General features: G+C 55.7%; 1 protein-coding gene across 1 annotated transcript in view; it reads right to left on the bottom strand.

The window, feature by feature from the left end:
• HCN4 (hyperpolarization activated cyclic nucleotide gated potassium channel 4) overlaps positions 1 to 27,736 on the bottom strand; it is a gene marked incomplete at both ends in the record, with an annotated part of 41,101 nt that overhangs the window by 2,305 nt on the left and 11,060 nt on the right. The window contains 4 exons of the mRNA XM_080807569.1: positions 64 to 210; positions 3,120 to 3,338; positions 5,424 to 5,585; positions 14,081 to 14,504. Of these exons, the coding sequence (XP_080663695.1) occupies positions 64 to 210; positions 3,120 to 3,338; positions 5,424 to 5,585; positions 14,081 to 14,504 (952 nt within the window). The remainder of the gene's footprint in view (positions 1 to 63; positions 211 to 3,119; positions 3,339 to 5,423; positions 5,586 to 14,080; positions 14,505 to 27,736) is intronic.

The raw sequence follows: 27,736 nt of genomic DNA, 5'->3' as shown, positions 1-27,736 counted from the left end.
CTGCAGGAGGGAAGCTCCCCTCCTGGCCGCCAGCCCCCGCACCCCCCCCCCCCCACCGCATACCTCCCTCAACGGCTCACTCAGCTCGCCCAGGATGCTCTCCTCATCGAACATCTTGCCCTGGTAGCGATGCTCATAGTAGTCGTGGATGCGCTGCCGCGTGTCGGGTGGGAGCTTATGGAAGGACATGTACTGCTCCACCTGCTTGTACTGAGTCCAGGGAGAGGGAGAGAGGGAGAGGGCGTCACCTCCTGAGGGCCTCAGCCCTGCTGCTGACCAGAGCTGGCACGGACCCTGTGGGCCTCCTTGGCCCAGCCTGGCTCCTTGTTGCTGAGATCCTCGGTGAGGGTGTGCCCCAAACCATGGTCCAGACTCCCAGCTGCCTGGGGCAGGGGAGGGTCTCCATCAGCGCGCCCAGGGCTCTGGAGGTGGCTGGGGACAACAGGGGCTATACAAAGCCCCATTCCAGGCCAACCGACCAGAGTCCATCAAGTTTCCTCTGCCCCTGTCACACTGTGGACCAGAGAAGGCTCACGGGTCCTGGAGGAGCTCTGCTACCAGTGATCACACTGGCTGGGCAGCAGGGTTGGGCCACAGTGGGTTAGTGGGACCCAGAGGCTGAAGTCAGGATGCCTGACCGGTCATACGCTGTGTATCCAAACACGGCCCCTGGCTGGCTCCAAGTCATTTTGTGAAAGAGTGACTCTAGCCCACGGGGATGGCCAGGGTAGAACAAGATCCTTAAGCAGAGGTTGGGGATAAGAGATTTGAGACCTGAAATGCCCAGGGCTCAAGCAAATACGAAATGCTCCCATCTACCTGGGGTGAATTTGTGGGGTCTGCTCCAGCATCCTGGGACTGCGGGTGCAGAGTGGGGGTCCACAGGGGCATGTTAGGCAGAAACAGCATAGGCAAGAGCAGAGTTTTCCCACACTGAGATGGAAGGGAAATTCCTATACCCCAGAAACAAGCAGAAGAGGGGAGCCTGTTTTCACACATTGGTGCTCCCAAGAGGCGGGGACACAGTATGGCTGCAGACAGATGCCAGCAGGCAACCGAGGCCTGGGAGATGAAGTTTCCATGCATTCTTCCAGCCAAGCTGGCTCTGCCTGCTCGAGGTTGTGCCCAGCCCCAGGAGACGGGGACTTCCCTGCTGGCTATGGGAACAGGGGCAGAACAGCTAAAGCTGTATTTTAGAGAGTTCCCCATGCCTGGAACATCCATAGTGGTGGGGAGGCAGGGTCTGGAGACGGGGCGGGAGTTGGAAGCTGGCTAAAGTGATCTAGGCGAGAGCTAGAAGTGGGGACCAAAGGGAGGTAATACATTTCAGAGAGATTTATGAGTGAATCATATTGGAGAGCCATTAGCTAAAGAACCAAATAAAGACAACTCTCAAATGGAAAGTCACAAGCAGCTTGACTCTGCCCTCGAATGAACCTTGGTGCTTTTTCTAAGCTATCCCTGACTGGAGTCCCGACTGAGCCCCCATCCTGGTCCCACACCGAGCCGTGATCCTGGTATCACACGGAGTCCTGACCTGGTCACAGGCTGGGCCCTGATGCAGGCCCACAATGATCCCTCCCCTGGCCCTGGACTAAACCCTGGCCTTTATAACCTGACTCCTCCTCTCCTTCCCCTTTCCAGCCCCCTCACTCCTAACCCAGAGCCCTTTGTTCTAATCAGGCTGATTTCTTTCCCACCCATCATGCTCATCATGGTGACTAGCCTAGAATTCTCTTCTACCTTCTTTCTCTGCCTCCCCAAACTGCCCCTCCCACCCTGGGCTGGCTCTGCAGACTCCTGAACTTTCCTTCTGGCAGCATGGGACCTGGGCCTCCATGTCTCGGTCACCCCAGCAAGGGATAGCACATGGAGCAGGCAGGCAGCCAGTTAATCAATACACACTAAGCCCTGCTAAGTGCCGGACACGACCCTGGGAATTCAATGGGGAGGGACAGACCTGGGTCCTGCCCTCACGGAGCCACCACCTGGACAGGCAAGACATGGACACTGAACAACAGACTGCACAGAGGAATCAAATATGGCAGGAGTCCCAAGTGTGGTGAAGGGGAATTAGAGGGCACCAGGGGTTCACATGATGGGTGGGGCTGACGGGGTCACAGAAAGCTCACCAAGGTGAAGTGCAGGCTGAGAGGTGGAGAAGTGGTCAGGTGAAAAGGAGCGAGGAGCGTACCAGGCTAATGTCCGTGCCAAGGCCCTGTGGCAGGAGGGCACATGCAAGGAGCAGGCCTTGGCGAGGCTGGAATAGAGGGCTGCAGGGCCCATGGCATGATCTGGGCATGAGAAGGGCAGGGGCCAGATTATGCCCCTTAAATGCCAGGCTGAGGAACCCCACTGCAGAGTTCCTCTGCATCTACAAGTAACAAGAAGACTCTGACGAGTTTTAAGCAGGATGATATGATCAACTTTACATTTTTTAGGTGCCTGATCTATCTGCCAAGCAGAGTATGGAGTGGAAGGTGCCAGATGGAGCCCATTTAGCCAATAAATATTGAATAGCCTCCTCCATGCTCACACAGTCTTAGCGGTTGGCACACAGCACTCCCTCTTCATAAACCCCATGATATGACCCCTTCTCCTTGCTGTCTCCATCTTACAGATAAGCAAATGGGCCACAGAGGTGGGAAGTAACATGCCCACACTCCATGGACAGCTGAGTATATCACTTGGGCCCCACTGCACAGGGAGAGCTAGAAGGACCAGCCAGAGGGGGAGGATGGAAAGCCGAGAGTGTGCAGTTACAGAAATCAAGTGCCAAGCCAAGAAGGGAGCGATAACTGTCAAATACCACTGAGATGCCCGGCGGGTTGGGGGGGACCCAAAGGGAACCACTGGCTTTAGTAATGCAGAGGGCACTGGCGAACTTCAATTCCACGGGCTGAGCCACGGATTCAGCAATCATAAACAACGTGCGGTTTTGTTTGTTTCAGGAACTTGCCCACGAGAAAGAGGCAAGCAGCTGAGCCAGAGGATGTAGAAGGCAGAACACGTCAGGGGTCTGGTGGGGACCCACCCCGGCTGCCAGCCAGTGCTCCCTGGGGACCGCGGGTCAGGTTCTCCCGAGCCAACCCAAGAGGGACCCCAGCTTTCCGCCCTACCTTTTCCTGGTACTGGCGCCGGGAGGAGTCCAGGGACTGGATGAGGGCCGTGGCGTGGCCGATGAACATGGCATAGCAGGTGGCACCCACAATCATGCTGAGCATGGTGAGCCAGACGTCCGACATGCCCACGGGCGCCTGCCGTCCGTACCCGATGCACAGCATATGGCTCATGGCCTTGAAGAGTGCGTACGAATACTGCTTTCCCCAGGAGTTATTCTGCGGACAGGTTAGAGGGGATGCTGTGAATGGCCGCCACTCTCACTAGCAGCTAGAAAGGCCCCTGCCACCTCCCACCCCTCAGCCTAACTTTTCTCAGTGGCTGAGCCCAGCAAGCCCAACCTTGCTGCTGGCTGAAGGCCTCGGGTGAGGGGCAGGAGGCCCACGCTGGTGACCTGCAGTGACAGTGAATCCCTGACTTGGGCCTTTCTCTTGCTCTGGGGGGTCAGGGATCAGTCCCCAGCAAAAGGAGGGGAGCCAACCTCACCCCCTCTGACTTCTCAGTCCCCATAGGGCTGCCTAGAGCCCCCCTAAGCAGCCAAAGTCTCCAGGCTGAGCCACCCTGCTCTCCTCCACTTGCTGAAATAGCTCTACCCACCCCCCCACCCCTGCAAACTACTGCCAAGTGAAGCCCATTTCCCCACTGACCTCAATTATAAAACCAGATATGCTTCCCCTGGGGGGGACAGGCTCCAGCAGACCGAGCCAAAAACACTGTCCTCATTTTGGGTGAGCAAAGTCTAAGCGTTGCAGAGCTAACTCGCCTCCTGGGTGAGCCCTGCCGGAATGGGTCCAGGGCTGAGGGCCCCCTAGTCCACCCCCACCAGGAACTGGGCTGTCTGGAACAGACACTGCTTGGGGGCAGGAGGAGGGAGGAAGGGAGTGAGTGAGGCTCCTGGCTATTTTTGTCTCCAAAGCCAGTCAGTGTCTCAAGGAAGTCTCTGTGTGGGAACGCTGGGCGCAGAAGGGCCATCTCCTGAATTTAGTGCGTGTGTGGGCCTGTCACCCTCACACAGAGGAAACTGTCCCTGAAGAGGAAGCTGCCAGGTGAACCCCAGCATCTGCCACCTCCCCACTGTCTCCCTGTTCATATAGGGGACATGTTAAGCAACGACGCGCCGGGCCCGCAGAACCGGTGCCCAGAGCCCCAGACCCTTCCACGGTCAGCAGGCCGTTCCTGGCACCTGGAGAAAGGCGCAGGAGCTGCCAGCCACGTTCAAGGTCACTCAGATGGTCCCAGAGAAAGCTGAGCGGGTCTGGTGGCTCTCGGGGCAGACCAGGTTGGGAGGTCAGCGGGGCTGATCCTGGGGTGCTGGCCTCGGATCCCCACCTGGGAACGTGGGGTGGCCCCCAGCTGCCTCCAGTCAGGGCTTCTGGCCTTACTGCTGAGCCTCTGGGGACCGGGAAATTCAATCCATATGGCCGATTCATTTACACTTAGCTCATCAAAAGGCTGTTTTGTAAAGGCCTATTTGATGCTGAAAGATGCCTCAGGGTCTCTTTCACCTCTTTCAAAGCTGGTTTCTCCTCCCCTGGGGCTCTGGGGATTTGCCGCCAGACCCAACCATGCAGACCCAACCACATAGATTGGGCGGGAGAAGGAGGGAGGCAGGGTTCACCAGACCCGGAGAAATGTTCATGGGTCTAGGGGGTCCTCATCCGGCCCAGCGCCCACTCTATCTTTGGGAGGTGATGGGGGGTGGGGTCTGCGTTATGGCTTCCCAGCCCCCTTTCCATCTCCCTCTCCCCCTCATAGGGCTGGTGGTAGGGAGGTGGTCCTCACCTGTGCAGAGCAGTGTGTGTCTGAGAGGTGGGGGCTGGGGGCAGGGAAAGGAGCAGGTAGAGGACAGCCCTGCTCAGCAAGGGGTGGGGGGGGGCTAGCTCAGCAGAAGGGGGCTAGCCCGGCCTAGGCGCTGTCCGCAGTCCTCCTCACAGGTTTCTCTTTCCTCGGGCTCAGCTTTTAGAGTTGGTCTGCCTCTGGGGAACCGAGGGAGGAGGGCAGGAGCCCCCAGCCCAGCTTGGCCACACTTGATACGGTCTGAGAATGGCCAGGTCTCCGTCTCCTTGGGTGAAGTCAGGGCCAAACACCAGGGCTCCTGACGGCGCGCGAGGCCAGAAGGAGGCTGGGGAGCGAGCAGGGCGCAGCTGAGGGCCCTGGGACGGACCTATATCAGCTGGAGTCATGTGCCCATGGGCACCAAGGGGGTAGCCCAGGACCCCCCGTGCTGGAGCTTGGGAGTCCCAGGCTGTGGAGCGACTCTGCCCACCCATGCAGCACCCGCCCCCCTCTTGCCGGGCACTCACCACCATGTTGTTGATGGACACCCAGCAGTCGTCGGGGAAGTCCTGCAGCATGGGCACCAGGAACTGCAGGCAGCCGTCCCAGTGGCAGAGCAGAAGCATCATGCCAATGAGGTTCACTATGCGCACCACGGCGCTCGCCAGGTCGTAGGTCATGTGGAAGATCTGGAGGCAGACGGAAAGAAACGCTGAGATGGGAGGCCGGCCGGGAGGGGGACGGCCCTGCTCTGCCAGCCCCTGCGGCTGCTGCCGGGCACTGCCACACGCGGACTTGGCGGAGCAGCCGGCCTGGTGCGGGTGCAGGTGCGTGCAGGGTCAAGGGTGGCAGGTGGCAGAAAGGTGGCCTGGAATAAGCAGGCTGGGGGACCCAGGGGGACGGCTCCTGGGATTCAGGCAGATGGGGGAGCCTCCCCCAGGAAGTTCAGCCCTGCAGGCCGGATATCTGAAGGGAGGGTCCCTGGAGCCTCCGGCAGCCCCAGAGTGGGCAGAGAAGCTGTCTCTAGGCCTTGAAGACCACAGGGAGAAGAGCTGGCCAGCACGAGGCTCCTCAGGGGACCACAGTCTGTCATCACACCAGGGCCTTGTGTTTCCCCAGACCTGCTGCTTTAGGCGGAGGACCTACCAGTGGCTGCGCAGCTTCAGGGGGAGTCGGGGGTTGGGGAGAGGGGTTCTGCTCAGGGCAGCCACAGAACTGAAGGGGAAGCAGCATGGACACACAGGCTCCCCCATCACACAGACCTTGATCCCAGACCCACTTCTACCCAATTCCCAGCTGTGCAACCTTGAGCAAGTCCCTAAACCTCTCTGATTATGTTTCCTCATCTGGAAAATGGCAATGAAAATTCTTACCCGAGTGGACTGTCAGGGGTATTAAATTATACATATAAAGCGCTCGGTACTATAGAAGTATTCCACAAATTGTGAACCATTATTCATTGATGGGTTGTTGTTAATAATTAATCTTTATGATTCGTTCATATGTATTAGTAGTCATGCTCTCCCGTATCGCTTAATAAAGCACAGAGCCTGCAACCGCAGCCCAGCGCCAGCGTGCACCTCCACTCCTGTGGCTCCTAGGAGAGGCTGAATGAAGCCTGGTGGGGCAGGGCCAGGGTGGGCACATCCCAGCATCCCTGCCCCGCCCCCCAGAGCTGCTGCTTGGTCTGGTATCAACGGGGATCCCCTACTGACGGGGCAGTAAGGGGACAGAGAGCTGGAAGGAAGTCAGAGAGAGGTCTCTGGACTCTGGTCTTGCCCCGGCCTAGGAGACTCTGGGGGCAGGAGGGGGTAGAGCTTGGTGGCTGGGGGCAGGTCATTTTGATAGTATTGACTTCAGTTTCCCCTTCTGAAATGTGGGCATAGTTTGGGGCGAGGTTTGGAAAAGCCAAACATGAATACTGCTTGTCGGTCACGTCCAGGGTCATGCCCACCTGCACCCGCCTTAGCACAACTCTGGATGTTCCAGCCAAAAGACGATGGAGCCTTTTCAGGATGAAGTGGACCCTGGAAAGGTTCAGGGAGGGTGGCCGTCCATCACCCCCGTGGCCCTGGTGTCAGAGGGACAATAACAGCACATCTGAGTGGGGGCATGTGGGCCCACAGCCATCATCTCATTTAACCTCACAACAACCCTTTGCTGAAAATATTAATCCATTTTATACCAAGGCTTGGAGAAGGAAAGGGACTGGCCACCGTCATGGTGGCAATGGGAGAGGCACGTCTGAGCCGAGGGCTGCCAGCAGATTATCAGACTGGCCCAGTGTGGGAATGATGGTTTCCAGGAGTTATTTTGCAGATGGAACAACTCAAACCCAATGCGGCTGAGCGATGTGGCTGAATTCACACGGCGAAGGGACCCAGGCCCGGCCGGAACTCCCCAGCCCCAGGCTGTCAGCACACCGCTCCCCACTGAGCTGCTGCGTCAATGTCGAAGTCAGGGGCGTGGGGCATGAGACACCGGCCAGGGCAGGACGGGTCTGGGGCACGCGTCTAGGAGCCAGGGCATGCCTGAGTGTGCAGCGGTGACTCTGGCCATCCGTCCACTGCTGGCCTTGCCGCGGGGCCTGGACCCCGAGCCTGGGAAGCTCCTCAGCCTCTCCCCACCATCCCCAGCGGCTGCTGAGCACCAGCACGCCAGCTGCGGCTCTGAGGGGAGATCTCACTTTGGGCTCTTCACTGCTTAGGTGAACGCAATAGCTCTATGACCTTGGGCAAATCACTAGCCTTTCGAGTCCAAGATGACAAGGATGCCACCAGCTCCCCAGACTCAAGAGCATGGGGAAGGCAAGTGACGGGGAACCATCCAGTCTCAGAGATGGCCGGCACCTGCCCTCACGTCCCACCACATCTCAGCCTCCCATCAGCTAAGACGAGCTAGATATCTGTCCCCCATTTCTTGAGGTTCCTGGAGAATTAAATTGGCTAAGAAAGTCCTCTGGGCCCTGAACACAGCATGGGTAGGGTCTTTATTACAAAGCTCCTTGGTTTCCTAGACTGGTTTCCTAAATTCATATGTTGAAGCCCGAACCCCCACTGTGATGGCATTAGGAGTTGGAGCCTTCAGGAGGTGATGAGGTCATGGGGGGTGGAGCCCCATGAATGGGGTCCCTGCCCTTAGAAGAAGAGACACGAGGAGGAGGAGCTCTCGGCTGTGTGAGGCCACAGCAAGCAGGTGGTCATCCACAAATGAGGACGAGGGCCTCAGGCAGAAAGTGACCATGCTGGCACCCCAATTTGTCCTTCCAGCCTCCAGAACTGTGAGAAATAAATGTTCGTCGAAGCACCCAGGTACGTGGTATTCTGTTCCAATGGCCCAAGCGGGGCCGTACTTGCGGGGTCTGTGGGAGAGAGTACTATGCGGCATCTGTAGTATGCACTGTATCTTAGAGGACCAGAGCTGCAGGTAGCCTGGGACCCCTTTGAGAAAGTGCCCCCGCCGGGGGCGGGGGCAGCTCACAGAATCCACCCTGGGCATGAATCCCTCTGGGCCTTTGAGACAGAGCTATCTGGATTGGTATATTTTTATGCAATACCTGCTTTTCTCTGGGTATGACCTATGTTTCTGGTTCCTTCGTAGCTCATCTTCCTCCAGGATCGGGTCCTTGCCCAGTTTTGCCTTTATCATGACCACAGCAATGACTGGGGCAGAGCACGTGGTGCGCTCTCAGGAACCGAGAAGTGCTTCATGACAGAGGTAAAGGGCAAGGTGACAGTGACCGGGATGGGGAAGAGGAGGTCAGGGCCAGCACGAGTGTACGGGCGGCATTTGGAAAAGCCCCCACTCTGGCCAGGTGTGGCCAACGGGAACTCCACCTCCGCCTGCGTGGGAAGGAAAAGGTGTCTTTTCCTGGAGGTAGGTACAGACTCATGTGTCCTGCAGAGCTTCGGGGTGGTGGGGGGGAGCTGGGCGCTGGGCTAACGAAGCAGGCGGTTGCTGGAAGGGGGCCCGGTGGAGGTGGGGAGGGGTGGGAGGGTGGGAGTTTTGGGTGCTCGGGAGGGGTACTGCGGCTGGCTCTCAAAGGCTCAACGTGGCAAAACCTGAACTTCCTACCAAGAGTTGGTGGCAGGGGCAGAGACACCCATTTAGGCGAGGAGGGTACCCCGGGCCCAACACAACGGCACCCAGGTGTGGTTGCTGAGAGTGAGGCTGGCCGTTGCCGGGAGAGGCAGCTAAATCCTTGTGTGTCCCCGCTGTGGGCTGGGGCCGCAGGCCACCCGCGAGTCAGCTGCGTTGCACAAATATTTATCTTGCTCTTTATACTTCATTAAAACCCCCTTTTATGATGTTGGTTCTGACTGTGGGGGTTGAGTACCTTCATTTCCAGGCCCTGCAAGGCTCGCTGGGCGGACAGCCTGGACGGCTCACTCTCTGTGCCCCATGTGGCCCTCGGGGGAGGCACCGTAGTGTCCCCACCACAATGCGGAGACAGAGCGACATGTCTTCCACCTGGGCCAAGCGCCTTCTCTGCCCTGAGTAATGGGTCCTTATCTGTGTAATGGGTCAATAACTTCCAGCTCCCAGGGCTGTCTTGGGGATCAGGAGAGATGATGTCCACAGCTGGTATACAGTAGGTACTCAATGCATGTTTGTTCCTTTCCTTCCCTCTCTTCCCCAGCCTTCAAATAAAGAGTTGGTTTCTCAGTCCTAGAGACTGAGAGAAATTGGAGTTTCTGCCAAGGCCTCATCTTGGGGCCGGGTTGAATTCCCTCCCAGGGCGACTCGTTTTCTCCTCAGGGAAAAGGCACAACTTCTCCTTGCATCTCAGCACCCAGTGGCCACACTGGGGTCAGCAATCCCAGGCCTGAGAGGATGGCTGGTGCGTGTGTGTCCTGGAGACTGCCTGGAGGTAGCCAAATGGAGGGTCATACTGGGTCCCTTCCTGGGGCCTGTAGAGAGCACCCGCCCCTACCCCTAGGATCACTCCTGGATTCCGAGAGAGACAAAGAAAAATCAAAGAAAAATCAAGGTCCGTGGGGGAAGGAGACTCATCAGGATGCTCGACCGCGGCCCAGCCTCCTGCCTCCAGCCTTCCTCCCACGGCTCCTGTCCGCTGAGGGAAAGAGGATGCTGGGACGGGTCACTGGGGTGCTGGGCCTGCAGGGGAACATCCGGGGTTGGGGGGGGGGATGGATGGACCATGGTTTCTAACAATAGCCTCCGTGCCTGTAACAAGCTCACACCTCAGAGGGAGGGAAGAGGCTTGGCTGGGGAGGAGAACATTGACCTAGATCGCCCGGGTTGGAGGCAGAGGCTGGCGTCCTCTGAGAGGGTGGCCTTTGCCTGCCGAGACCCTCCACCTCCCCTGACTCCCAGGAGCTGCTAATAACACTTGAGGACTCTCTGACAGGGCGCTGGGCTGGGCTGGGCTGGGCTGGGTGAGGCAGCTGAAGCCAGGGGCCTCGGTCAAGCTGTTTCCTCTTCACGGGGGGCTGACATTCTAGCCCCCACCCAGGGCCACAACAGTGTCCTCAGGGTCAGCTCATGTCATCCTTGACAGGGGAGCCTGGACTGGGGACCAGTTCCCAACCCCCTAGAACGTCAGGGCACACCTGATATTTGGGGAAACTGAGGCCCCCAAAGGAAAGAGACTCACATAGGGAGTTATAGGAGGAGAGAGAGCAGGGTTTTCTCTACTATCTCCTCTCCCAGGTCTCATGTAGACCTGGGACCTCTGGGTGTCCCTGCTATTGCCTCCAGGCCAAGCTGAGGTGAGAAGGTCCAGGGCCAGGGCAGGCTGTAGAGGATGTGGAGACAGGGTTCCTGGGGCCGGCTGGGGGAGCCCAATCCCATCCCAAAGGTGCAGCGGAAGCCCTTGGCTGGGCGGTGTGCCCACAGAAGCCAGCTTAAAGCAATTTCCTCCCCAGCTGGTGGACTGGAGAAGGGTGTGTATAGAGGGGGTGGGGAGTCATCTATTTGGCCTCCTGGGATCTCCCTCCCTGCCCAGGACACTCAGTACCCAGTTCAGAGCCCAGACTGAGGCCTCCTGAGATCTCTGTCTATCCCAGGGAACGGTCGGGGCAAGAGCCTGCCTGGGCAGTTCTGGATAGCCTAGAGGGTGGCCAGGCCAGAGAGGCAGTTGGGACCGAAGCCCTGACCCGGGCTCCCAGATGTCTGGTGCAGGGAAGTGAGAGAAGCACTTAGTTCCTCTTCCAGGACTCACTCTGCCCAGCCATGGGCAATTCTGTCAGCTCTCCCCCAAATAGTATGGCCTCCAGGGCCCAGGCGTCAGGAAGCAGCAAGGATGGTTCCCAGGGGGCTGGGGCCTGGAGACTTGAACCAGTGCCAGAGAGGGGAAAGAGCGGCTACTTTTCTGCTTTTAATGATAGTCTAGCTGCAAGTTCAAGACAAACGGAAGGCTGGAGGGGGTCTTGGGGACTGAGAGCGCCATCATGGTCCAGAAGTCCGCCCGGAGGTCTCTAGAGACTGTGGTATTTCTACTTGGGACAGAAACCAAAAGACAAGCCTGTCAGGGAGTTCCAGGAAATCTGCCTCCATCCTTCCTGCCCCCAACCCTCACCCTAACCCTCTCCCCACTCAGGTCTGAGCTCAGATCCCCAGGCCAACAACTCTCTGTGCCTGGATGTCCTGTAGGTAGCTCAAACCCAACCCATCACACAGAAAACCCCACCCCACCCCTCCACCTGCTCGGCTGCCTGTCTTCTCAACCTCAGCTGGGAGGCGTCCCTAACAGAGGAACAGACAACAGAATCAAAGTCATCCTGCTTTCAGGCCACCTAAGAATGCAGGAACCCAGAGTCAGGAGGCCCAGTTCCAACATCCTACCCCAGTGCACCTGGAGTTTCTGACCCTGTTCCTCAGGACAAACAGGAAGAATCAATCCCGCCTGCTTTACCTCGCCGGCTAGGTGTGAGGAACGAGCAAAATAAAGGGTAAAAAATATTCGAGGGGTTCCTGGGTGGCGTAGCCGGTTAAGCGTCCGACTCTTGGTTTCAGCTCAGGTTGTGATCTCAGGGTCGTTAGATTGATCCCGGCATCAGGCTCTGCGCTCAGGGTGGGGTCTGCTCCTGGAGATTCTCCTTCCCTCTTCCTCTGCCCCTCCGCTCATGCTCTCTCTCTCTCTCCCCCAAATAAATAAATAAATAAATCTTTAAGGAAAAAAAAAGTATTTGAGAACAGTAACACCCCCCATCCACCCACCCACAGAGACATAGAGGGTTACGAAAACAAATGGGCGGGGAGGGACATTTCCTGAACCATCCACCAGGCTTCCTGCTAAGTGTCTTATAAACATCGTCTCACAACAATCGAGTGAGGATGAAACCCACTCTGCGGATAAGAGACTAAGGCTCAGGGAAGCAAGGTGACCCCAAGGTCATGGAGCCAGGCAGTGTGGAGCCAGGATTTTAATTCGGGTCTCACATGTATAATCCTAGCTCAAGCCCCCGGAACTTCCACTGCCCCAGGCAGGGGCCCCTCATTGCTGCGAGTCCAGAGAGCTAACTGGGCTCTGCTCCAGCCCCGCCAGAGGCCTGGCTGCCTGCGTGATCTTGGGCAAGTCACGGCCCCTCTTCCGTCAGCAGGAATACCGCCAGTTCTCCTAGGCAAAGAGAGTTTCCACCACGGAGTGATGCTGCCAGGCTGGTGTGGGCACTTCTGCAGCACAGGCCTTCGTGATACCCCTGACCTCAATGTGCCAGCACCCCGACCATCAGCCATGTGTGCTACTGGGGGGGCCCAGGCTGCCACTGGGGTGGGGTGGAGGCTTCATGACCCGAGCACAGGAACTTCCGTCCAACCAACCAAGTAGAGGGATCCTGGGGACCAGAAGACTGGCAGTGAGCCGTGGCAAGAAACCCACCTCTGCATGAAGCTCCCCCAGGCTCCGGCCCACTCTGGACCCCAAGGTGGGCAGCCTCACAGAGCACAACTACCCCCACGCGGGCTCCTGCAGGTCAGCCTGCCTGCCGCTGTGGCCCCAAGGCATAGTTGGGTGGTGGCAGACTCAGACAGAAGCACTCGCATGGTCAGATGGTCACCTGCCTTTTTCCGAACTGCAGCCCACAGTCCTCCCCTCTTCCTCCCACAGACTGCATTCAGCCCGTGGCTCAGCTAGGTTTGTTCAGAACAGTTCTTTGGCCCACCCAGTTCTTTCACAATTTTTTATTTCATTTCTGGAGCCGGTGCTCTGCCCACAGCCCCTACGATCTCTTTACAGTTCACGTGCACACAACTGCAGGCTCCTTGGATGCTTCTCACTCCCTGCCGCTAGCCCCTGTGGCTCTTTATCAGAGACCCGCCCCAGGCTGCTGGAAGCTGATTTGCCTGTTAGCACCGAGGGCAGGCGGGGAGTGCCCTGAACCATGGGCTGCCATGCAAGGGGATAGAAAAATTCCAACTCTTTGCCCGAGGTGTGAGGTACATTGTCCTCAGAGCTCCCCGTGGCACTTTGCTTGGCTTCCTTCCTTCCATTCCCTGTCCCTCTTCCCCAGTCCCTCAGCAGATAATTCCTGGAAATACTCCTGCCTCAGCCTCGCTGGGGAATAAAGCCACTTTCACGCAAATCCTCACCTCAGGGTCTGCTCCAGAAGAACCCCCAGCACACCTAAGATAACTGCCAACTAAATTGGCACAGAAACCCAGATTTCTGCTTCTCATGATCAATCTGTAGATCTCGCAACCCTGGGCCGATTCTTACTTGGCAACAAGTGGCTATGGTGGAGTAGAGGCAGATGGAAGATGTATTCTTCAGTTTTCCCCACTCTGCCACATTCCTTACTGCCTCCCACTGGCCCTTTTCACCCATCACATTCCCTGCCTGGCCCCTCAAGGCTCCTGAGTTTGCGTTCCCTACAGTATAGCCCAGTGATTAACTGTGCAAGCTCTCGAGTCCAGGTTCACCAATTACTGATTCTGTGACCTCATATAAATCCCTTTCTCCCTCTTGGTTTCCTTATGTAAAAAATGAGTACCGCTACAGTTGTTAGAGACTTACAAGGGATACCACCTGCAAAGTAATTTTTGTAGTATCTAGCCCAGGATAAGAAGTCAAGAAATTACTATCATTTGTCCTCTTGGAAAAGATGTGCCTGCTACCATCTGCCAGCCCAAATCTAGCTATCTGAGACTGCCTGCTGGCCCCTCACCCACCCTGTGGGAAAAATACCCCTTCCCCCCAAGAGGTTTAGGTCTGGCCACTCACCTCTTCCCACTGGTGAATGTATCGAATGAGGCGGGAGAGACGCAAGAGACGCAGGAGGCTGAGGATCTTGGTGAAGCGGACGATACGCAAGGCCCGGGCTGTCTTGTAGACCTCAGAGTCAATGCGTGTCTCTACGATGAGGAAAATGTAGTCCACAGGGATAGAGGAAATGAAATCTACCACGAACCAGCTTTTGAGGTACTTCATCTTAATCCGCTGTGGGTCCAGGATGATCTCAGTGTTGTCCTCCACCACGATCCCTGTGCGGAAGTTGAGGACCAAGTCGATGAGGAAGAATGTGTCCGACACCACGTTGAAGACGATCCAGGGTGTGGTGTTCTCATCCTTGAAGAAGGTGATGCCCACAGGAATGATGATGAGGTTTCCGACCATCAGCAGCAGCATGGTCAGGTCCCAGTAAAATCTGCCCGGAGACACAGGGGTCAGTCGCCAGGAAGAGAGAGAGAATAAGTTACAGACTATAGGAGAAAACTCCAAGGGAGCGCACGTGTGGAAGAGGGAAGTCTTGGGATGTTCTGAGTCACTAAGTGAGATAGGCACAAGGGTACCATAGGCAAGATACGGATAGTGGCACAGAAAAGCTCTCTTTTCCCTAAGGATACCCCTGCCTGTCCCCGTCTGCTCCCCACTGACAAGCTTCCCTCTCCCATCTCCACTTCCCAGTGGGAGTCAGGCTGAAATTCAAACCAAACAATGAGATCCAGAGAGAAGTGTGAAGCTGTTTTAGCAGTAGGACCAGTTCGCCCTATAATAGCCCAGGCTCCAGCCAAACTGCTCCAACCTCCCTGAGCGTCAGCTATGGCCCAAGACAGGCTGGCAGGTAGATAAGCTACAGACCATGACCAGAGAGCAGGTGAGGACCAGACATATGGCGGGTACCTGGGTGGCAGGAGGCCTGGGATCCAGTCTCAGCTCGGTCACTGACAGGCTGTGTGATGTCAAGCAGGTACCCTGCCTTCTCTGGCCCTCAGTTTCCTCACTGTGCAATAAGGGGTGGAGTCTAAACACTGCATCCCATAATTCTGATCTGGCCCTTATGCACCCTGGCTCTCCGGGGTCCCCCTTTAGTCTATCCCCTATAGTCAGAAAATGTCTGGCCATCTCTCTCCCCCAGAGGTTTGCATTCTAACAGACGGTTGGGGAAGGACAGTGAAATCTTCACGGGCAGGAAGTGTTAATGAGGGGATTTCAGGCACCTGCGTGTTGCCACTCAATGCAATGGAGTGAGATCAGTGGGGGCTTACAGTACCATTTCTCCTAAGGTGTCAAAGCAACTGCAAGGGCTTCCTGAGGGAGGCGGGAAGGGCCCCTCAGGGCGAAACCACCTGGCCTGGCAAGGGCCCCTCTGGAGTGTGCAGACAGCACAGACAGGCACAGACCCCGTGTCTAGGAAGGTATGACTGATCAATCCCAGGGACCCTGCCCGAGTACCAGCCACCCTGGGGCTGGCCCCAAGATCTGAAACCTGTACTGCATGGCTATTCCCTCTGCCATTAGTTTAGACAGTTACACAATGACAGATAAAGGTATTAAGTCAGGCAGAAATGAGCATGTCCTCTCCCAAGAGAAATAACATTTAATTCTTAATAACCTTTAATTCTCGACTGCAAGAAAGCCAGGAGAGAGGAGACGAAAAGACAAGCCTCCCTTGAGCCTTTAGAGGGTCCCACTCCAAAACTAAAGTGTTCCTGCCAGAAGAGTTCCAGGGTTTTTTTGGTTTTGTTTTTATTTTTTTTCAAGTTTTTGTTTAATTTTATTTACTTCTTTGACAGAGAGAAAGAGATCACAAGCAGGCAGAGAGGCAGGCAGAGACAGAGGGGGAAGCAGGCTCCCTGCCGAGCAGAGAGCCCAATGTGGGGCTCGATCCCAGGACCCTGAGATCATGACCTGAGGCGAAGGCAGAGGCTTTAACCCACTGAGCCACCCAGGCGCCCCGAGTTCCAGTTTTGAAAAAAAATATTACTTCACAGCAAACTGCTTTCTTTGCCAGATTCAAAATGGTGCTACGAGTCAAAGAGAGAGCAGGCTCTGCCTCACTGGAGGTGGGCGAGAGAGCTGTCCTATACCACACAGCTCAGGGAAGGGCAGCTTTGGACAGCTCCTTTGAAAGCCAAACCATTCATGGCCTCAAGACATGACCCCAAGTCAGGGCCTCTCAGGCTTAAAGCTTCTCATTCTAAAGCTGATGCTAAGGTCAACTTCAGCTGCTTCTCTGCCCTCCAACCCACCACCATTTCTCTAGCCCCAATCCCCCTATGCCATCTGGGACAACCCAACCTAAGACTCAGGAGCCCACCCCAACCATCACACCCACCACATGGAAGACAGCACGTCCTGCTAATGACACATGGGCCGCAGGAGGATGGTTTCAGCTTCTATGGGATGTTCCTGAGCTGTGTACACTCTCTACACAGCCTCATACACGTCATTCAAAGACAGCTGCAGACACTCATTAGTAGCTACAAACAGGTATCCCCATTCACACACACAGTCTGCAAACACCCCTATATACACATGGCCACCATTCCCTTTCATTTCATCTCTTGGGAAAAACAAAACAAAACTGGAATTGAGAGGCTACTGAGGGCCCCATGGTCCTCTGTACATAAAGCTAATAATACACACAGGCTAGAGGAGTTTCTAAAATTAACAGAGCGGCAGCAAGGCGGCTGGGAATGCTGACTCGGGCAGGCCTGCCACTCCAGCGGGTTTCTACACTTTCCCCAGCTCTAGTTCTCTCAATTACAGACCAAATTTGAGACAGTAATTAACAGGAGAATGTTTGCATTTAGTGGTCTTCATAAAACCAAATTACATGAGGCAAAAACAACCATTTCCTTGCATTCTGACTAATTATTTCAGTCGTGAGTTTCCAGATGCTAAGAGATATTTCTGGTGCCTGATCTGGGCTGGGGTCGGAATGCTGGAGCATTCCTTCCCAGAAACCACTATCCTGTGGCATCACAGAGTCACCCAAAACGCAGCAGAATATGGTGGGGAGAAAGGCTTTCAGAGCCGGCCAACCTGGGTTCAATTCCTGGTTCCATCATTTACTAGCAAGTCACTTAACGTCTCCATGCCTCAGTTTCTTTGTCTGCTCACTGAGAATAATAACGGTATCTAACTTAGAGTTATAAAAATGACTTGAATTGATATATGTAAAACCTTCTAGACTATACCTATCTATATTATTAAATGAGTCGATAAAGAGCTCAAGTCAACAAATTCACAGGAAAGAGATGAGGGAGGAAGATGAAATCTTCCAAAGAAGAGTCAAAGCAAAGCATCTACTGGGGGTGGGGGTGGAAGGGAGCTCGTCCAGTGCTGGAAGTCAAGGACCACAACATTCTGTGAACAGACAGACAACAGAACCAGTTTACCTTGGCAGACAGACGCCCTGAGCTCAGGGAGCTCGTAGTCTAGTCAGAATACAAGGCTTAGACAGAAGACAAGTTAGGCAATGATGGAAGAAACCATCCTACGCAGCAGCCCAGGTATGGCTCACAGTGGCCCAGAAGGGTGAGACCAGAAAGTACTTTTGGAGGAGCTGGGCTTTGGGAGCTGCTGTTGGCCTTGGGGACTACCTCTCCTTACTCTTATAAGATGGTTGCACAGATTTCCGAAAGCAGGGCCAGGTGAGAGGGGGAAAGAGAGAGAATCAGCACCACGAACAGCGCCCGGCACGCCTGCCAGCCCCATTCTGCTGCTCTAGTCAGGCAGACTTGACCGCAGGCTCCCCGCTGTATCTTCAGCTCCCAGACCCGATTCTCGCCAAGCCCAGTGATAAGAAACATCTCAAGTGATTCCTTAAGGATCTGGGCTTTTTTTGTTTTGTTTTTGTTTTGTTTTGTTTTTCCTGGGCTTTTTTTTAGGGGTTTCACATGTATCAAGCACTTAGTTCGTGCTTCCCATGCATTACTTCATGTAATCCTCACCCCAACATTCAGGTGGCTGCTGACATCTGTGTTCTGCAGATGATGACACTGCGACTCAGAGAGAAATATCTACCCAAGATCACACAGCGAGTGAGGGACAGAACGAGATCCCGAGAGGTCTGGGGGGATGTGAGAGCCTGACTGCTTAGGATTTCAGGCACCTCAGTGGGATGCAGGGAGGGAGACCAGCCTTACTGGCACCTCTGCGTCACACAGGGAGGTAACCTATCACAGTGGCTGTAGTCCTCTCTTGTAGACGAGAGAGGAGAGAGAGGTCCACCACTTCTAGTGGTGAGCCCTGAATAATGCATAGAATTGTTGAATCACTATGTTCTACACCTGAAAGATGTAACTTTGTATGCCACCTCTGCTTCAATAATAAAATTTTAAAGAGAGAGAGAAAAAGAGAAGAGAGAGTTGTGAAGAGTTTTGGAGGGGACCCATGCTCCTGATGCCACAGACTTCTGAGGTACTTCCTGGGTGGAGGAAGTAGCACACCTCTCAAATATTAAAAGCATCCTGGTTAACTGGACACAGCTGTGCCATCCTGTAGAAGGAGCGGAAAACCTAAGGTCTGTGGAGGAGGGAACAGTAACATTTCCAAAACCTCAAGCTGTATGCGCCATATTTCCCCCAGCACCTCACTGCCCCTAGAATCAGTCATGATTAGCTCCCACAATCCAGGGTATGTGTCCGTGGTAGTGGGTGGCAAGACCTGGCAGGGAAGTGAGGGACAGCCAGACTCAGAAACGTTGGAGTTGGCGCATGCCTGAGTTAGAGGCCTTGTTCTCTCCAAAGCCAGATGACCCGCCCATCCCAGTGTTCTCTAAGCTGAAAGGAAGACACCTCATCCCAGTTGCAGCCCCAGGACCCCAGGCTTGTCCTCCCTTAATCCTGGACCTCACTTCCTACCTGGCATCCAAGCTGGCAGGTGGCCTCTTGGCAGGTGGGTGTGGCCTACAGGCCAGGAGCAGGTCTTGTGCAGAAGAAACGGGAGATGGCAAAAAGCCAAGCAGTCCTTTCACATGGACACCTGGAACATTTCACGGAATCTGTCTCCGAGGTAGGTTATCCCTCAAGGGAGCTGAGGCAAGAGAAGACCCTGATCCTGAACTCAGAGACTCAAGGACCAAACCAAGGACCCTCTCCTTCCCCAGAGGCTAAAGAGGAGTGAAGGGTAATAAAACGGGGGCAGGGGAAGTCAGAAGAGGGATGTTCTCCTCCAGCCTTGTCTTGTTTACACACACCCATGCTTGCCTTTGAGTGCATATGCTCTCTCTCTCCCTCTCACACACACATGCATAATACAGTTTTATACACACTCTCATCTATGCACTCCTGCTAGTTTTTCCCTGAACACACATGCATACTTTCTTGCACACCTGCTTGCATACATTTTGACCCAAATGACATCCACTAGGAATCCTGCCAGCTGGAAGAGAGTGTCAGTTGTTGGCCCATTACATTTTTTTCCATCCTTCAGGATTCATCTGAAGTGCTACATCTTCCAGGCTTCTCCTGCCCCTCACTGATGGACCTCGGCCTGGACCAAGCCCCGGCTTTGGACATCCCAGAACACTGTGGCTCCCTGAAGGCAGGGCCCTGGTCCCAGGCATGGCTTGTGATCCTGCCATACTGACTCCAGGCCAGGGTCTCCACGCTTTCTCCCAGTGAGTGGCACACCCAGGACCCCATCGTTTACCTGCCCCTCTTGGTAGACACCTCTCCTAGCACCAGACCTGCATTCCCACCTGCCACCTGGAGGGCCTGCTGGCTCCTACACCCAAGTCCAAGGCTGAACTCAGCATCTTCCTCCTTAGAGCTGAATGGCACACTCAGCATTTCAATCACCTGGGCTCAAAATCTCAAAGCTAGCCTCAGCGGCTTTCTTTTTCCTGCAGACCCTCCGTGCAGTGACACGTCTTGTCGAGCAATTTTTTTTTTTTTTTAAAGCAGGCTCCACACCCAGAGTGAAGTCCAAGGCAGGGCCCGAATTCATGACCCTGAAATCTAGACCTGAGCTGAGATCAAGACTTGGGACCCTCAACCGACTGAGCCATCCAGACACCCCTTGTCTAGCATCTTCTACGGCGGCTTCTGAATCTGTCCCTGACTGCTCTGTCACGCTCCTCGCCTGGATCCTTGCCCCTGCCGCCTACCTGTCTCTAGCCTCCACGCTCTTTCCTTCCAACTCACATGATCTCTAGGCTATCTTTCCAAATTTTATGATTACATCACCCCTTGCTTGAGCCCTCTTGGCAAACTCCCCATGACTACAGAGGAAAGTTCAAGCTCCAAGGTCTGGCATCCCCTGAGCCCGACATCCTGTTCTCCCTCCTGCTCCCTTCACAGCAGCAACCAGCCCCCTGGCTCTATCTCCCTCCACATTCTGGCTCCTCCTCCTGAGAACTGCCCCTGCCTCCTGGACCCCCATCTCGTGAATTCCCTTCCCTCATCTAAGACCTGGTTTGACTGCCTCCTCCTCCAGGAAGCTGGCCTAATGAACTATGCTGTCTGGGAGTAGCTGTCCCCTCCGTCAGGCACCACCTAGCTCTCCTCTCAGCCTTCCAACAAATCATGGAAACTAGGAATCCAGGAATCCTCGTATCTGAGACAGTGATGGGAGCAAGGAGCTCCCCCTGGGTTCCCGACCCAGCCCTTGGTTTTCCAGGCCCAGCACAGACGACTGCCCTGGGTGACAACGAGACGAGAGCAGGATGGCAGCCAATGTTTTTTGGATACTTACTACGTGCTGGACACTAATCAGAGTTCCTTATGTGGATTATCTCATTTAACCCTCAAAAAATCCCCATGAGGGAGATACTATGATGGTGCCTATCTTACAGATGAGGAGACTAAGGCAAAAGAAGTTGAGAAATTTTCTATATATATATGGTGGATCAAGAACTAAGCCCAAACAGCCTGCCCCCAGAGTCCCACTTTTCCCTTAAGCAAGCTTTAGCTGAATCCTGAGGATGTCACTTTCCTAAAGCCCACGCACCTGCAAGTCAGGAGTGGGGCCAACCTCCTCCCCCTCCCCTCCCCCACTGGGGCCACTTCCTGCCTGTGCTAGGAAGGTTTTCAGGATCCTTTGAGCACCCTGTCATTTTCTGGCCATCCTGCCAGCATCCATCTGCCGCACCTGGGGACTCTGGGCATACTGGCCCTTGGTTCACAGCCTTCCATTCCATTCCAAACCCTGCCATTGTCCTGCGTGACTTCCACTCCATACATGAAGCCCAAACACCCAGCCCCTCAGTGGCTCGGTGTCCTGACTCTCCTGCCACATGTCAGCCACCCACTCCGCAGCGGGGGACGGACCCTGTCACCCCCTCCAGTGGTTCCATCTCTCACTCCCACCTCCTTTCCCTCCAGCTCTCTTAGCCAGTCATGCTAAGTCTGTTCCATAGCGTCTGCCCCAGGAACCGTGAGTCACAGGACCCTCCTGCCTCCTCCCTTCCCCCAGGACGCAAGGGTCCTGCCCTTCTACCTCATTTACCCCATCCTTCTGGCACCCACTTCACAAGATCATGCCTTGGATCAGGGCTACCATTCACCCTTTGCATGTTCCACGGGGACTGTGCAAAAAAAATCCCATAGCCTCAGACCTGTCCTGCTAAATATGTAAGTGCCTTAGCTCCCGTGCCTCAATTTCCTCATCAGAGTTTCCACACTCCGCTGGCCCTCTCCCCCACCCGCCCCACCTTTCCAGGAGACCCTGGGAAATTTTCCCCACCAATCTCCTCCAGCAGCCACTTCAAAGTATCTTCTCTCTCCTCAAAGCTCTAAAACCACTCTTCTACCCTACTCTCAGCAGATACCACCACCCTCTACTTCACAGAGAGAAGAGAAGCCACCAAAACACCCCCTTCCTCTTTCTGCCACCAGACTCCTGCCCCGCTGGCCTCTCCCTCATCTCCCCACTCCTCCTCCAGTCGCAAAAGCATTGGCAACCCCTCCACCTGTCTCTTGACACGAGTCCCCTCTGCCTTCCCAGGGACCCTGACCCATAGGTTGCCCCATCTTGTCTGATTCTTCAGCCTCCTTCCCCGAGTGTCCTTTCCCACCAGCTCATTGTTTTAAGCTCCCTACATTTAAGAAATAAAATGAAACCACTCCCGAATCTCCAATCCCTCTGCCTTATCTCTTTGCCCATCGGAAAGAAGCTTCCTGGGAGAGGCCCTCTCGCCTCCATTCCCACCCCCCCCACACTCCTGCCGACCCCTCGGCAACCACGCAGTCCGCAGGGTGCTGTTCCTGGCTGACCCCCAGCATCACCTGACCCCGTGGGCCACTCTGCCAAGACACTGGTTTCCTCCCTTCTCTCTGTCTCTCCCTTTCCTTCCCCTGGTGGGGCCCTCTTCCCCTGCGTGACCTTCAAGTGTGTTTGCTCCTTTGGGCTCTTCTCTCTGTACACACTCTCCCTGGGTGACCTCGCCAGTTGCCAAGGCCTCCATGATTCTGCTGGCTTTCAAATCCGACCTCTCTCTTAAGCTCCACACCCGTGTGTTCACTTGCTGACTACATCTGATCCCTGGGTGCCCCCGTCATTCTTGCCACATCCAGATAACTACACAGCTTCCTCCCAAACCCTTGTGCTCCCAGCACGGGCTCCTCCGCCATCCAAATGTCCATCGAGAAAGCAGAGAGTTCACCTCTATCTCCTTCGCCTACCAACACCCAGCCAGTGGGACGCAGAGTCTCATCAGCCCACCACCTGGCCTACCCCGTGGCTTCCTAACTGGGACCCTGGCCTTTCCAGGATCCTGCATACTTCAGGGTTCGGCCTTTCCAGGACCCTGCATACTTCAGGGTTCCGGGTGGGCTCCACGTGCTCCCAGAAATCCACTCTCCACACTTTGCCAAGCCAAGTCCTTCTGCACTCCCACCTAAACCAAGTTCCACTGTCATCCCCCAGGCCCTTCTGGATCTGGGTTCTGCTTCCTTCCCATGTCTTGCCACCCTCCCTCCCCTCATCGCTCTGCTCCGGACAAACCAGCAGCTTTCCGTGCCCCCAAATGCACCACGCTTCCTGTCCTCCAGGCCTGCCGACCTGCCGGTGTCTGCCTCGGACTCTCCTCCCCACCCAGGCCCACCCCAGGCCCCCTGGTTCAGAGGAGGTGTTGTTTCTCTGAATCCTCGGAAATCTGGTTAGGTGCCCCTTGTACGCATTGCTCTAGCATAGTATTTATCACGCTATGATGGAATTGTGTGTTTGATTTGTGTGTTTATATTTGGTGGCCTACGCAACTCCTTGAACTTGGCACGGGGCCTTATATGCGGTGCGTCCTAATACATGCGTGAACGGTGGGCGAATGAATGGAGGCGTGCTTTAGGCCACAGAGCAGAGTGACAGGTGGCCCAGCAGAAGCCACAGGAAATGGTAGCTCACTGAGACCCACGAGGCTTTCACAGGTTTCCAATGATCTGGGTGGAATGTGTACTGTCTAAGTCCCCAGGACTCCAAGACTCCCAGGAACATCCATTAGAGAATGTCCACCCTCCTCCGCCCCTGCCAAACCTGGTGCTGAAAACCGTGGTGGAAAAGTCAGAGAGAGGGAAGGGGCAGAAATGGTGGGGGCAAGGGGGGAAGGGGAGGAGATGAACAAGAGACAGACCAGGAGAAGCATGGGGATTGGGGTTTCCGACAGAGTGGAGTGACAGAAGGGGCTGGTAGGGGGACACAGTGGCCTCAACCTAGGCTGAGCGGCACAGGCCCGTGGTGGCAGAACACCTCCTCCTTAGGGGCCTGCCCTCTCAGTGGGGATTTTAAGGATTCTCCCTCCTCCCAAAATAAGCAAAATAGGTGAAATAGACCCCAGAGCTCCAGGAGGTGGGGGCGGGTAGGAAGGAGAGAGTCCCACCTTCTCCTAGAATCCACCACTTTGCAGACCCAGGATGAGTCATGTCCTCAGCCCTGCCCTGCCCCCCAACCCCGACCCCAGAGAGCAGAAACCACGGCCCTTCCTTTTCCTGGGGACACGTAACTGGGCCTGGGCCTGGGGAGTGAGGGGCACAGGAGCCTCTCGGCAAAACTGCCTTATTGCTAAATGGCTGGGTGGACGAAAGGCTGTTGCCAGGGGTAAAAAGACTGCCAGAAACAAAAATTAAGAAACTACCCTAAAAGGTCAACACTGATCACGGCTACGTGGTGGGATAAGGAGTGATTTTGTTTGCTCTGTCACACGTTTCTAGATTCCCTATACTCCTTCTATTTCTAAATTCTTTATTTTCTTAAAAATGTGCAAATACTTATTTCTTTTATAATCAAAAAACGAAATTTGCCTTTAGCCGGTGCCCGGTGGCCTGTGCTGGGGAGAGTCCCCTCACTGGAGTCAGGAGAGAGGCCCACGGGGTCCTCGGGCAAACGCCTGGGGAGCCAGCATCAACGTGCAGAGAGCGTGTTAGCATGGCACGGAGGTCAGGATGAGCAGAGTTTTTGGAGGAGGGAGGGAGGCCATCTGAAGGGCAGGCACGACAGGCAAAGGAGACCACGTGCCTGCCCACCACACACACGTGGGCAGCTGCACAGAAGAACCTCCTTCCTTGTCTCCCTCCCTCCCGTGAAACCTGGATCTTCAACCAGTCCCTCTCTGTCCCCTCCCCGTCCCCGCTCCTGCTCAGCACTCTGTGAGGCAGAGCTGCTGCCCAGCCCTACGCCCTCCCAGAGAAGCTGCTGGCTGCCTGGGCGCTGGATGGGGTCTTCCCTTCCTGTGTCCCAGGGCTGGCATTTTAGACTCTCCCTTCTCTCCCTCAGGCCGGAACGCCACACCTCACAACCTTCCAGAGCCGGGCTGGGCCCCGCAGCTCTTGCCTCTGAGGGCATAATCCCCCTATCCTCACCGCCCCCTCCTCTGGCCCAACCTCCCTGACTTGGGGTCTCCCCCCCCATAACAGACGAAGTGCTCTCTTCCTCCCACCCGCCTCTGGCCACTGGGCTCTATTTTTAACCCACCTCAAACTCTCTGACTCAGAATCACAGGGCTCCCAGGTAGCTGCTCCCTGGGCTGCCTGGGGCCGCCTCCAGAAGTTTCAGAGCCAAGGGCGTCTAGTGCTTTGTTTGAGGGTAGGTAGCTGGGATCTGGGTGTATTTTTATTTTTCAAATTGTCTATGTAACTTAAGGAAAAAAATTTGATTTTGGTTTTGAAGACCTAAGAAGACCCGTGAAACCCCTGACACTTTGTGCAGCCCTTCCCGGTCCTGGGCTGTGGCCCTAGCCTTTCATCACGCAGTGAGGGCAGGTCTCGGCTGTTCCGATGTGAGCTCAGGGCTGTCCCTGATAGAATCTTCCCCCTTGTGTGATCTTTCCATCGTACGGCACAGTGCTCCGCGTACAGACACCTAGGGATTGTATCTAGACACAGACAGGGCTTCACTAGGAGGGGGGCTGGGGGCTGACATCTGCCTGGCTAATAGGCTCCCAGTGTCAGTGAAGCTGCCGGTCCCGGAACCACACCGGAGTAGCCAGACTGTAGCAGATGGGAATTCAGGCCTTCTTTGAGTGTCTACATAACTGGCTGTGTGGCCTCAGACAGATCACTTAACCTCTCTGAGCCTCTTTTCTCATGCACAAAAGGAGAACATGAATCCCACCTCAAAGGATTCTGGGAGAATTCAGCGAGATATTTATAATACGCTACACAGTGTAAATCCTCAGTATATGCTGGCTGTTATCATCATCATTATTCTTGTGACCACTAAGAGGCAGGTCCTGGCCAGAGGGCTCTGGGGATACTGGAGCGTGTGGACCGGTCTCACCACAAGGAGCCCTCAGTCTTAGGGATGGACAGACCCACCCCCACAGGGGAGCTGATGATCCAGACCAGTTCCATGGGCAGATGACCCATAAACTGGAGGGGGCGGGTAGTGAGGAGACCATCGGCTCTGCAGTGTGGACCAGGGAGAGCGGGAGGGCAAATTCAGCCAGGCTTGAGCACGCGAACAGAGGCGAGCAAGGAGCAGCACGGCCTGCTGCGTACGAAAGCCACAGAGAGGAGGCGGCCCGAGCCTGTGCCCTGGGCAGGAAGGTCGGTGTCGAAGTTACGGGAAGGAGGACCATGCTACACGGCAGGCGTCCAGCCCAGGGGCCCGCGAGTCCTGGGTTCTAGTTCCCTCTCCATCTCTAAACTGCCGAGCGCCCTGAACAAGTCCCTGCCCTCTCATAATCCTTTTCTCAGTTTCCCCAGAAGGAGGGAGCTGGCCGATCTCTGAAGACATGCCAGTTCCAGGAATTCCTGCAGTGCGGAGGCTAGAGGGGCCAGCCAAGGGCAGCCGGCCAGATGGATGCTCACGGAGAGAAGAGTGCAAGCCTTAAGAGAACTCTGGCCCCCTGCTTCCCCCCACCCCCTGACCCAGTACTGGTCTGAAGAGAGTCAGGGGCATCCTGAATGCCAGACGGAGTTGTCCGGACTCTTCTGGGGCCGTGGGAAGCCATGAAGGCTGCAGAGGAAGACAGCTCCTCGAGGAAGGGATTGTGATGGCACCTTCTCGGAAGGCACAACCGAGCATGGCCGGGCCGTAAGGAACACCAAGATACCAACCCACTACTTCTCTGAAGGGCTGAGACTTTCAGTCTGTGCACACACAGATACACTAATGTAAGAGTGCACACACACACATACTCCAACGTGTACTGCAGGTCATCTGCTCTACAGCGACCCGAGATGCCAGGATGCTGTGTTCCCTCAGGCTAGAGGCCTAACCTCTCTGAGCTTCACCCAGCTGACAAGACTATCTGGGGAAAAAACGGGGAGGCGGCAAGCAGCTGGAACACTTGCCCGCCCAGCTTCCAGGAAACAAAGGCTCAAGCACAGCTGTCCCCACTCAGGAGACTGGAACAAAAATAGCAAACGGCTGAGGAGTAGCACGTGAGCGTAACCTCAGGGGAACTTGGGTAGGAGAGAGCTCACCTGCTCCCGAAGGAGGGGGCGCCAGGGGGACGGGCTCAGGGCAGAAGTGGTTCTCTGGTGAGGATGGATGCCGCGGGAGGGCCGCCCCGGAGCAGGGAGCTAAATACCGGCTCTGGGAAGGTCGACGTGGCCCCCTTCTTGCTGGGATGGGGGTTCCCCTGGAGGTGCCTGGGCTCTTGACAACAGGAACCAGATGGGACTCCGCTGCCTTCCATCTAGGAAAACACAGTCTGACAAGGACATGGAGCAAGGGCCGTGGTCCTTGGGGTCCTGCCAGCCCCGGAGGGTTAGGGTTCTGGTTGCTGACAGAAGAAAAGGTAACAAGTCCCTGCAGAGGGGCCTGTCACACATGGGCTTGGACGGCAGGCTGGGGAGCAAGCATGTCACCCTCAGGCTCCAGGGAGCCCTGAGGGGCTGAGGCAGATGCCCTTTGGCCGGAGAACTGCAGACTATTAGTGCAGGGAGGGCCTTGGAGGGGCCCAGCCTGCCGGCTCCTCAAGTGACCAAAGCAGAAGCAATCTCCCCAAAATCATACCCGCCTGGCGCCACACCAGGAGCCTGAAGTCACATGAAGCTCCCAGGTGTGGCCCGCCCATTTCAGCTTTGGGGCCCTGGGGTCTTGCTAAAAGCCAGCCCCTCTCCAGAAGCACTGTCCACATTTAGAGGAAAGCGAGGCACCGGAGGGGAGGCCTTGGCCCGGTCCTCACAGCTGGATGGGGCAGAGCATTCACTGGCCTCTTATTCACTGCAGGGGCCCCCTCGGCTCTGTCCCCAGAAGCTGGGGAGTGAC

The sequence above is a fragment of the Martes martes genome (genome assembly GCF_963455335.1).
Source record: "Martes martes genome assembly, chromosome: 7".
Taxonomy (NCBI): Eukaryota; Metazoa; Chordata; class Mammalia; order Carnivora; family Mustelidae; genus Martes; species Martes martes.
The sequence above is the reverse complement of the archived record's forward strand: the minus strand, read 5'-3'. Positions and strand labels throughout refer to the sequence as shown.